Consider the following 12,411-nt stretch of genomic DNA (forward strand, 5'->3'; position numbering starts at 1 on the left):
ACTTGACCCCATGAAACCAATTTTTCAAAAAAAATCCAACCCTAATAAATCAGGTTAGATAGAAACCCGTCAAATTCGGATTTTTTTTTTTTTTTTGCCATCGGTACTCTAATTACAACTCACCCGAAAACACAGGTCAAATAGAAATCTAACGGGGCGGGTTGACCCGAAAACAGCGACTCATTTCGTCAAGTGGGTTGCTAAATTTCCGTGTTTGATAGCTGGCCGACAGGTTTGACAGTTCATGGAAACCACCATCTTTGATTTTCAACACCATCCCTATACGGTGTCGTTTTCGTAACCTAACCCCGATAAAGATATACCTGTTCTTCAGTGATTACAGACTACTTTTCACTTTCCTCTCCAAAATCCCTTTCCATTTTTTTCCAATCTCAGGAGCTGTAAAATTTATAACAATATTCATATCTCAGCAATTAAAAAAATTGCAACTGATTCTTAATTTATCGCCCAATTGTAAGAAACAACTTTTTCCAATTTATTTTATATTATAAAGGGTCATCTTCATTTTTGTCTTGTTTCAATTGAAAGCTTTGTCCTTTGAATCCTACACCTTGAAATTGTTATTATTTGTATTTGAAGTTTCTGATAAGAAACTAGAATTTCATCTGCAGAACAAAAAAAAAAAGTAACCCCTGGGTTTTCTTTCTTTTTCTTTTTATTTTTTTGTGAATCGAGAATCGTTCAGCTATGGTGTTTGAAAAGAAACCTATCGCCTCTTCATCTTCACAAAACTTGAAGTCTCCTTTACCCAGAGAAGACACGCCTCTTATCGGTAAGGGAAAGCCGTTATCATCGAAATCCAAGACCTTTGCCAATGTTTTTATAGCTATAGTTGGCGCTGGGGTTCTGGGTTTGCCATACGCCTTCAAGAGGACTGGGTGGGTCATGGGTTTGCTCATGCTTTTCTCGGTCGCCGGCTTGACCACCTACTGTATGATGCTTTTGGTTCACACCCGCCGGAAACTCGAGTCTTTTGACAATGGTTTCGCCAAAGTTAATTCTTTTGGCGATCTGGGTTTCGCTGTTTGTGGTCACTTTGGCAGGTCTGTTGTTGTTTTCCTTACGTTTTTTTTTTCATTTCCAGCTTCTTCTTTTTTTTTTTGTTTATTTATTATTTTGGGTAAATTTTATTTTGTGATACGAAACACGAAATTGCCAATAAAAAAACAAAGCCCACTACTTAAAGCTTAAGTTCTTGTTGATATTTTTGGTTGTTATTTGATTATGTCGTTTCGTAGATAACTAGAGTTGCTTCTTATTATCCTTTGCTTGAGCTAGGGTTTGTATCGGGTCTCTTTGGAAATTGTTGCTAATTTGGCTAACCTTATGATTAAGAAACACAAAAGATGCTCATCAGTTTGGATTGGGTTACATGTTATGTCATATTCCTTTTTAAATTTCTTATTATTGTATACCATGATTGGTTTTTGGTTGAATCTATGCTGATTATTGTAGGCACTGTCTTACACTTGATGATTTCATGCTTAATTTTTTGTTTCCTTTGACAGGTTTGTTGTGGATGTACTTATTATTCTCTCTCAAGCTGGATTCTGTGTTGGATATCTTATATTCATCGGCAACACTCTAGCCAATCTTTTCAATGGTGAAGTATCAATGGTTTCAGGCTTAAGTTTGGCGATTTCGGGTTTGTCAGCGAAGAGTTGGTATATTTGGGGATGTTTTCCATTTCAATTGGCGGTGAATTCAATTCCAACATTAACCCATTTAGCTCCATTGAGTATTTTCGCTGATATTGTGGATCTTGGGGCGATGGGAGCGGTGTTTGTTGAGGATGTGTCACTTATCATGAAGCAAAGCAACGAGATTATCGCTTTTGGGGGTCTCTCCGTGTTCTTCTACGGTATGGGCGTTGCTGTTTATGCGTTTGAAGGTATTGGTATGGTTTTTCCAATTGAATCTGAGATGAAGGAATCCAGGCACTTTGGCAAAATATTGGCACTGAGCATGGGATTGATTTCTTTAATGTATGGAGCATTTGGTGCACTTGGTTACTTTGCATTTGGTCCAGATACAAAAGACATCATTACTGCGAATCTTGGTGCCGGCTGGATCAGCGCTATGGTTCAGATAGGTCTTTGCGTTAACTTATTTATTTCTTTCCCATTGATGATGAATCCCGTTTATGAGATCGTAGAGAGGCGATTTGGAGGAGGGAGGTACTGTTTGTGGCTGAGATGGCTGCTGGTTTTGATTGTAAGCTTGGTCGCTTTGTTCGTCCCAAATTTTGCCGATTTCTTGTCCTTGATCGGAAGCAGTGTGTGCTGTGGTTTGGGGTTTGTATTGCCTGCTTTATTCCATTTGTTGGTGTTCAAGGAAGAGTTGGAGTGGAAAGGATGGACTGTGGATGTCGGAATTGTGACCTTGGGCCTTGTTCTTGGAGTTTCAGGAACATGGTCTGCTCTTGTGGAGATGTTCTCCGTAAAGGTGTAGGGATACAGCGTCACAAATATCGTGACCTTGGGCTTTGTTCTTGGTGTTTTAGGAACTTGGTCTGCTCTCATGGAGATTTTTATCTGTGAAAGCGTATTGGTACAGTGTTGAAATGAAGGTTAAGTTTCTGAACTGCTTCATGATATACTGTCTACTTGTTTTCTTGATCGTATTTGTAAAAATTGATATTTTATATTTAGATTGAAAAAGGTGTGATATCCTCGACACAAGTATGAGTCGTTGATAGTCTAGTGTGGAACATTTGTTTGGCTATATTGTCTATAATATTACATCTATCTGCAATGCAAGTTGTTTCCAAGATTTGATTGATTGCTTAAACTTCAAATTTTACTTCTAACTCACTTTTTTTTATATACTTGAATCCAAGTAAGATGCTACGTCGATTCTCCGGATGATCATTTCCTAATGGTGCAATTGGTAGGGTTGAACCGATAGGTTCTACAAACATTAGCTTCCCCCTTAAGAGTGCTTCATTTATGCTTGATAATTACAGTCACTCTGGTCTTGGGCCTTGATGAAGTGCATAAGGAAACATAAGCACATCTCATAGGTCTGAGTCATAAAGCAAATGCAGCCATCATAGGCTGTAAGTTTTGAAAAATCATATCCTCGTACTCGTGTATGTCGGACATGGATTATGCCGTATTGAAAAAGCGACCAAGGTCGAGGCAAGCTTAAAGCAGATGGATCCACAGCCACACATAGTAGGGGTGGTACAAGGAAAAGTTTTAAGGGTTTCATTATGCTTGGTTAGCCCTTGTCCTTCATTAGTCCTTTTGCTGATTTTGGTTGAAACATTTCTCAAATTTAGCTTAGTTGGTTCTGAACTTGTATTCTATCAACCAGGTTAGTATTTCCACACTAACATCGTTAGTTGTATTGATGTGGCAATACTAGTCAATCCGGTGATGTCATGTGGCAACCCCTCAATGTGTCACCATGTGGCACTACCAGATTGGCTAGAAATGTCACATCAGCATAAATTAATGGTGTTAGTATAGAGAGACCAACCTGGTTGATGATGGGATACAAGTTTTAGGACCAAGTAAGTCCAAAAATTTTAAGGATCAACTGGGTAAAAATGAATAAATTTGGAGACTAAATTGTATATTATCCCTTTCAAATACTACAAGCGGCCCATGTCTTTAAATGATTAAACTAGCCAAGTTTTTTGAAACAATGTTTTGATAAATTTATAAGTATGATACCAGAAGGTTGGATTCAATCATATAAAATATGTTTTCTAATTGGAAAAAGAAAACATACACCACAACTTATTTCGTTGATTAAATTTTTTTTCATTTATTTATTTGCCCAAAAAGTCGTACTAAACAAAAAAAAAAGGTTTTGATGATTAAAAATGGACAAGTTGCATCAACAGTTTTTTCATGTGTTATTGAAGATGGGACCTAATTAATTAAATAAATAAAAATAAAGGAGACTTTCTTTGTCTACTAATTAAAAAAGGGATGGAAATGATAATTAGGTGAGTTGATCCCATCAAAACTTTAGAAAATTGGAGATGGCGATGCCCAAAAGACCCTTCATCCTTTTGCCATCCTTGTCATCTTCAATCACAACTATTTCATCTTTTGGATTTTTTATTTATTGTATTGGAAAGCTATAGGAGTTTTCGATTAAGTCCAAAATTGAGTTGGGTCGAATCTAATTTACCATTAAAACATATACTTTTCCAATTTTACCATTTTATGTCAATATTTAATTTTAAAAAAAATTCAAAACAATATTTAATTTTCATATCAATTTTTAAAAACATTACATAATTATTCTCAGTATTCAGCTCAAAAGTCTAAATTTATAGTGCAAGTATATTATTATATAGATGATAATGAATTTATACGATTATTTTTAAATTTTATTTGTTTGTCATTTGTGTTATATAGGAGTGTTATTACCTAAATTTGAGTACGAATTAGACAACATTGTCCTTCAAATATTTGATTCCACTAATGTTTGAACTGGATAAGTTAACTCTGTTTTACAAAAAATTATATTTTAAAATGTATTTCGATAATTATTTTAAATGTGGATATTCAAATTAGGGGTGAGTATTCGATCGAGTCGAGTTAAAAAATTTTCAAATTAGTCGAGTTGACGAATCTTATTTGAGCAACCAAACTCAATTTAAATTTTTTTGAATCGAATCGAATCGAGTCAAGTCGAATCGAGTTAATGAATCCTATTATTTATACTCAATGTTGCAGTTGCATGGATTGATTATTTAACTAGTAGACAAAGTACAAGATTATTTAACTACATAAACAATATAATGATTTTACCTTTTAGCTTAATGGGTAAACATTTATCAAAACGACGGAGTTTTACCTTTTCTTATTCAGATTTTTGGATAACTCGAATTGTGTAATTCATATTCGAGTTAAACTGAAAATTTTCATTTTTTATTCTAGTTGATTCAAATAACTTGATTAAGTTAAATAAATCAAACTTTAGATTTTTTAATCGAATCAAATTTTGCTCACTCTTAATTCGAATAAAACGGGGTACTCAATCTTAACTTTTAAGTATATATTTAGGTTTTACCTTTTAAGGAATTTATATATTCAAAAATTTCAATGATTGCACGATGTGGGTTTTAGTACGTTAAAGTGTATTATCTTTTTTTTTTTTATGGATTAAGGAGGAGGTATAAGTAATTCTAGATATTATGTTAAAAAGAATAAATATAATCAATATTTATAATAAAATTACTAAAAAAATTCACAATATTCAAAAATAGAATAAAAAATTCAGTGCGTCATAAACTGTTTAAACATATTTTTGATCTCAAACAGATTTGTTTGACAAATTCTGACATTCATTTGTTATTACACTCCGACATTGTTGAAATATTGTTATTCGTAATTACTTTATCTACATTAGATTTATCAAAAAGTAAAAACATAATCTCAAGTCATTTTCATAAAGTTAATAGGTTTTTTCTGTTCGGGCCAAACATATTTTAATGTGTCATGTTAAGGTTTAATTATATTAAAAAATAATTGAAATTAATACATAATTTTCCAATATTTATATAAAAAATTGTTGATACAATAATTATCCGACTACACCAATAATAAGTTAGTCATTCAATTTAGCAATTGGTCTCACATTAGCGATTAAACTCCTTTTTTTCCAAGTTAGTTCTTGATATTTCCTTAAAAAAGTTGTACAAAAAAAAGTTCAGCCCTCAATGTGATAATAATTGTCAAGTTCAGGGACTAATTTTGACCAAAAAGTTCAGGGTCTAATGTAGGAGCGATTGTCAAATATATGTCCCAAATAGCACAAGAACCCTTTCATTTAGATAGAATTTAAAATGGCATAACGTCAAATTTAACCCTCAATGAATGCACTTTTTGTCAATTTGACTCTCATCCTTTTTTTTAGCTAAATCTGATCATTAATCTTTCAAAAAGAGTCTAATTACTTTTTTTAATAGAAATACTGACTAAAATATTAATTTTTTAACAACGCTGGCATGGCAGTCCACGTACACTTCATTCTGACGTGACATTATTTGTTTTATATACCACGTTAACAAATATTTTAATTTTTTTAAAATTATTCAAAAATTTTAAAATATATATTAAAAAGTTCATGAAAAATTAGCATACAGTACATGTAGATTGCTATGTGGACTGAAATGTTAAAAAATTAACGTTTTAGTCAGTATTTTCCTTAAAAAAAACAACAATTTGGATATTTTTAAAAAGTTGATGATTAAATTTGACTCTTTTAAAAAAGTTAAGGGTCAAATTGATAAAAGATGTAAACATTGAGGGCTAAACCTGACATTATGACATTTAAAATTAAATTTGAGCACCTCTACTATAATAATGTACTTAACTGAATTGGTGTCACCTATTAATTGTACCGTAGCTAAATTTGAAAAGTACTAATTTTTTTTATAAAGAAAGTTTTATTTTAAAGATATTTTTGTCTTTTTTATATTTTTAGCTTAGTTTGAAAATTACCAAAAAATATATATAAAGCAAATTGTATTATTTAAAATTTTTTTTTATCTTTTTATATTTATATAACTCAATAAAAATTATAAACTATATGATTCAAGCCAAGTACAAAATGAATTTTAATTTTCTACCTTTATCATTTCAATAAAAAAATATTTAATTATTACCGGAATTTATAAATATATTTGTTAAATAAAAATTTCATCCACGACGTGCGATAGTCTAATGTATATAATATACTAAATTTTTTATTTATATTTAAATATTTATAAAAATAAATTTCAAAATTATGAAATAAGTGTTTTGACACTAATATAATTCATTAAATTCAGGTTCAATCCCAAAATTGCCTACAAATATCTCATATAATTGCCATGTGAGCTCATCGTAATTTTCAGTTTTGAGATGGTAAAAATTTCTTTTACTAAGAATAAAGTAATTTTAAAACTTGTGGTCAAACGCTTATCCTTTTAATATGATTTTAGAATACAAATAATTAATTGCTCCAATAAAAAACTTAAAATTAATAATAAAAAATTTAAAATAAATGTTTTTAGTTATATAAGTCTAAGTCATTGTTATTTATTAATTTTTTTTTAAAAAAATTCATAATTACATTAGGCCGACCATCATCACCACAGTCGTTTTCATATTTCATTTTTCGGCTTTCTAGGCTGGAGTCATCAAAATATGATTAATGCACCTAAAAATGTGTGTATATATATTAAAACTATTTTAGCTGTAATTAATAATCCATATATATATTAAAATTATATAAAATGTCAATTTTTTTATAATATAATGTTTTAAATATGATTAATGCAGTATTAACACAATATAAATATATAAATTATTATATCTTTAGAAAATTGTTATGTCTTTTTTTAATATTTATTCTTTTAATATGTCAATTCTCTGATTTTGCAATGTACCAAAAATTTTCCTTAAATTGTATATAAAAATTTTAAATTTTTTCACTATTTTAAATATAGTATTTTTATTTTTATATCATAAAAGTTAATATTATTTATAAATTATATAAAAATAAAACTTGAATAATCCGAAAATTTTAACTTGTATTTAAAAAATTGTCTTATCACACCTTAATTTTAATTGGTTTTCAATTTTCTTTCTGGTTTTCGTTGGTGACTTGTAGACCACCCAATTAAGATTCTAGGGCATAGCTGGGGTAGGGGCCTTCCCCTTGGCTGAATGAGAATATAGTCTAATTAACACTTTTAAACCATTGATTTAATGGAATAATTAGTATTTTTAGACCCTTTGAAAAAACCAATAATTTAATTTAAGCATTTTTAATACAAAATTTTTAATTTGATCCCTCCAAATTTTATAATTTCATCTTAGATCCCAAACAAAATTCCTAACTTCACCCGGCCAGCAATTGCACAGCTTGGATTAAAAGTATCCAATTTTGTTGTGGACACACATTGAGGATGTTTTGTTTAAAAGCTATAATGTCTGTTCCTTAAATATATAAACCTACCTATTCAATTCAAACTTCATTTAAATGAAGAAGGACAACAAGCTAATTGACCCACTTATTCAAAATTTTATGCTGCTGTGTGAAATGCTATTTAATCAGAATTTTAGTTCGATTGACATGGGTATTGTTATTAATACAGAAGTATGTGGATTCGAGTGCACTAATTTATTTATGGATTGTAGAGGGGCTATGGGTAGTTCTAAGCATTATGTAAAAAAATAGATATGATCAAAACTTATAATGAGATTGTTTAAATATATATATAATTTCCTTACATCCTAACTTAATTCATGTATATGTTTTTTCTTACGAATCCATACCAATCTTTGGGTTAATAAGTCCAATACGTTTCTCTAGATTGATAATCAACTAGTTCGATTCAATCAATCATGACTATAAGTATCAAGTTGGTATAGTAGAAACGAAGTAAGAATGAGTACAATCTAGACTAAATCCTAAGGATAATGTCTTAAATTAAGCAGGTAACCAAACTAAAAGACGAGAAAAACAAAAGGGGATAGAGATGGGCCTAGGTCTTCTTCTTTTTTTCTTAAAGGGCCTAATTATGATGGTTCCAAATTGGAATTGTAAACCCCCCTTTTCACTTGACAAAAAAAAGTGGATTCCCATTTCTCCACAAAAAAACACGAGAGGGGTTATGTCTCAACTATAGAAAGAGAGTGAAAAAAGGGTCCCAGTGCTTTTGCCCACACTTTTGCATTCGCAGTTGTCTCCAGCCCATTTCCCTCCTATTTATACCCCCGTCTAATTCTACCACCACCGTCACCGATCAAGAAATGCCTCTACATCATTTCATATTTTCCTTCCTAACACTCGCATTCTGCCCCACTTCTTCAGTGGCTGCCGCCGCTTCAAAGGAGCAAACTTTAAACACCCAAGATGCTGAATTCTTTAACCCAAAGCTTCCCCCACGAACCCTTTCATCCTCCAAAAGGTTCGAAGGCTCGTCGAATCTTGTCGACCTTCGTTACCATATGGGTCCGGTCCTTTCTTCTTCGCCGATAAACATTTACCTCATTTGGTACGGTCGTTGGTCCCTTTCCCAAAAACTCCTCATCAAAGACTTTATCACCTCTATATCCCCTTCCGCCACTCCTTCGCCGTCCCCTTCCGTTTCCGAGTGGTGGAAAACCGTTTCTCTTTACACCGACCAGACCGGAGCCAACGTTTCCCGGACTCTCGTCGTAGCTAGAGAACACTCCGATGCTCGTTACTCCCACGGATATCATCTCACGCGCCTTTCTGTTCAACAAGTCATCGCCACTGCCGTCAAAGCTGCCCCGTTCCCCGTCGACCACCGCAACGGAATCTACTTAATCCTCACCTCCCACGACGTTACCGTTCAAGACTTCTGTCGTGCAGTTTGCGGGTTCCATTACTTCACGTTCCCATCCATGGTGGGTTACACTATGCCCTACGCTTGGATCGGGAACTCCGGGAAACAATGTCCCGAGGTTTGCGCTTACCCTTTCGCCGTCCCTGGATACATGGGCGGCGGTGGTCCGGGGGCGTTGCTACCGCCGAACGGAGACGTCGGATTGGACGGGATGTTCAGTGTGATAGCCCACGAGTTGGCCGAACTGACGACGAATCCGCTGGTGAACGCGTGGTATGCAGGGGAGGACCCCACTGCACCGACTGAGATAGGGGATCTATGTGAAGGGTTGTACGGTACCGGCGGCGGTGGAGGGTATATCGGTCAAGTAATTAGAGATAGGAAAGGGAGGACATATAACATGAATGGCAATAAAGGAAGGAAATTTCTGGTGCAGTGGATATGGAGCCCCGCATTGAAAGCTTGTGCTGGTCCAAATGCTTTGGACTAATTTTTAATTTTTTTATTTTTTGAAATCAGATTCTTTTCTTTGGAATCTTGATTATTTTTATTTAAATTTTTATGGCCTACTTAGGGGAACATAGTTATGTATACGTAGATTTTCCTTTTTCTTTTTATAATATTTATTATCTTCAATATCCAACATATCTTTTACCTCTTTGTTTTCTTTCAGGTGTTTGAAATTCAATTGAGTCATATTGGCTCCCAGGTTCGTGTGTTCATTCTGTATGGGAAGGTCTAATTTGTGTGATTTTTGAAATTTTTTCTTTTTGTCTGTTTTTTACAATTCATAAAATTAAGAACATAATATTCACCAATTTACGTGAATAATTATTTAAAAAACGAAATTAGAATATGTCACTTTCGCACATATTATTTTTTAATTAAGTCAAAACAGACCTCAAACTAATGTTGTTGTTTTTTCAACATAGAAACATCATTGGTGATGGAAATGTTAGGTAAAGTAGTGCAAAACAGTTCATAGTTTGAGCTTTACAGTATGTATGATTTTCATATCTTCTTTGCTTTTAAATTATACTTCCAAAAAACACTTTTCATTCAACGGTTCATAATTAATTATCATGCCATGGGCTGTACCTTACCCTACATAGTGGACCATTTGTATGCAGAATATTACTATTTGGGTAAATTCCATTCAATAAAAGTTTATGTTTTTCTCATTCAATTTTAATAAAATTATGAAATAGTCACTTAAATGACTTTATTTTTCGCACCAATTGCATCAATTAGAAGCTTTCTTTTTCATTCTTTTTTGCAAACCAAACTCTCTTTTTCAATCTCCGACACTAATAGTCAAATTAACTTAGACCTAAAGTATGTTCTTATACTCACTGATGAATATTGATCCATCATATTAATTATCATTTAAAGCTCACTAACCAGACTGATAATTTCATTCTTCATTGACTTAAGTTTGGAAGTAAATTCTAAAAGTACAGATGTTGATATGCATTATTTGTGAGAAATGGGGTCATATTGTCCCTAATGATGCCCCTCCATTTCCATGTCTGATTTTCTTAATATATTATTACATCTTTTTCAAAGTCAAAAAGTGGGCATAGTTAGATATATAGTTGATGAAAAAGGACAAAACTAATGCATGGATTTCCCTTTTTTTATTATTGTTAAGATAATAAAGTTTCTTGTTTTAAGATACTTTGATTTGAGATGAAATCTCGTATTATGTTCCTCTGCATGTTATAAACAAATAAAGAAATTAGAGAGGAAACAAAAAGAGAAGAGAGAAGATGAAATAAAGCAAAAAGTGTTTCCCACAAATAGCTAAATCCCCCTTCCATCATCATGCTACTCACGATGTTTGTTTTGCTTTATTTGTTTTTTTTTTCTTTCTTACTATTATATTACCTTTTTTTTTCCTGTAAGATAAATAAATGTGTCTAATTGAATGATGCTATGGTGTATAATTTTTATTGAAAATTATTTTTAAAATTTGAGTTTGATTTAATGTTTAATTTGAATTTCAGGTGGATATAATGAAAGTTAATTGCTAATATTATTAGGTTTGAATTTTATTTTGTTAATAGAATAAATTTAGTGTTAATTGTAAATATGTTTAATTTGACCATTTTACCATTAAAGGTCCATTTCTAACTTTATTTATGAAAATAGGCCAACTTTTTAATTATTTATCGGAAAGGGTAGATTTTAGTAAAACGTATCCCCGTAGGAGCGTTTTTGGGGAATATTTCAGTAAAGCGTGTCCTTGGGAGAGCGATTTTACCATGTCAGCACAAAATGCACCCACGTGGACGTGTTTTGTTGACGTGGCAAAATCGCTCTCCCATGGACGTGTTTTAGCCCATGTTTTTTTCCCCAACGGCTATTTGATTTTTGACCGTTGGGGGTCCAACAGTAAAAAAAAAACCCCTATAAAGCCCCCTCTCCTATTTTTTCACACATTATTTCTTCAAATTTCTCAAAGCTCTCTTTAATTTTGGCAAAAAAGCTCTCTTTAATTTTTTTCTAAATTAGTATTTTTTTTATAATTTAAAAAATATTTGATTGTGTTAACAATGGTCGGAGAATTAATTTAACTCGATCATAAACATATCTTCGTCGAACAAATGAAAATGGTAAGAGTTAATTTTAGTTTTTCAATATTATTTAATACTTTTTCATTTATGTAATTTTAATTAATTTTTATTTTATAATTTTCTATAACAGTCTGTAGATCGGGTGTTACAATGCTATATTCGTAATATGTCTCGTCCTCCATCACCGTTGATAGAGAATTACTTGCGGGAAGCAGGTTTTTCGCACGTGGCCACTATAGGCTGGGGTGCAAGTTGGACCCGAAACTCATCAGCACGTTGATAGAGAGGTGGAGACTCGAGACGCATACATTTCATATTCCATGTAGAGAGTGTACCATCACCTTAGAGGACGTGCAATTACAATTGAGATTGTCGATGGATAGGTCCGCACTCACCGGGTCCGTTCAATCTGTTGATTGGGGATCCGTATGTTATGATCTTTTGGGTGCGATTTCGGATAATATTTACGGAGGTCAGATCGAGATGAGT

General features: G+C 32.5%; 2 protein-coding genes across 2 annotated transcripts; both read left to right on the forward strand.

Moving 5' to 3' along the window:
• Positions 1-235: 235 nt before the first annotated feature.
• On the forward strand, positions 236-2,793 carry LOC107908987 (amino acid transporter AVT3B). Its single transcript, XM_016836322.2, has 2 exons — positions 236-1,064; positions 1,530-2,793. The coding sequence occupies exons 1-2, from the start codon at positions 709-711 to the stop codon at positions 2,470-2,472; spliced, it is 1,299 nt and encodes a 432-aa protein (XP_016691811.1). The 5' UTR covers positions 236-708; the 3' UTR covers positions 2,473-2,793.
• A 5,591-nt stretch (positions 2,794-8,384) lies between these two features.
• LOC107908988 (protein EXORDIUM-like 5) lies at positions 8,385-9,984 on the forward strand. Its single transcript, XM_016836323.2, has one exon. It carries the CDS (start codon positions 8,787-8,789, stop codon positions 9,834-9,836), a length of 1,050 nt encoding a protein of 349 aa, XP_016691812.2. The 5' UTR covers positions 8,385-8,786; the 3' UTR covers positions 9,837-9,984.
• Positions 9,985-12,411: the final 2,427 nt, after the last annotated feature.

Source organism: Gossypium hirsutum, chromosome D02 (assembly GCF_007990345.1).
Source record: "Gossypium hirsutum isolate 1008001.06 chromosome D02, Gossypium_hirsutum_v2.1, whole genome shotgun sequence".
In the NCBI taxonomy this organism is placed as follows: Eukaryota; Viridiplantae; Streptophyta; class Magnoliopsida; order Malvales; family Malvaceae; genus Gossypium; species Gossypium hirsutum.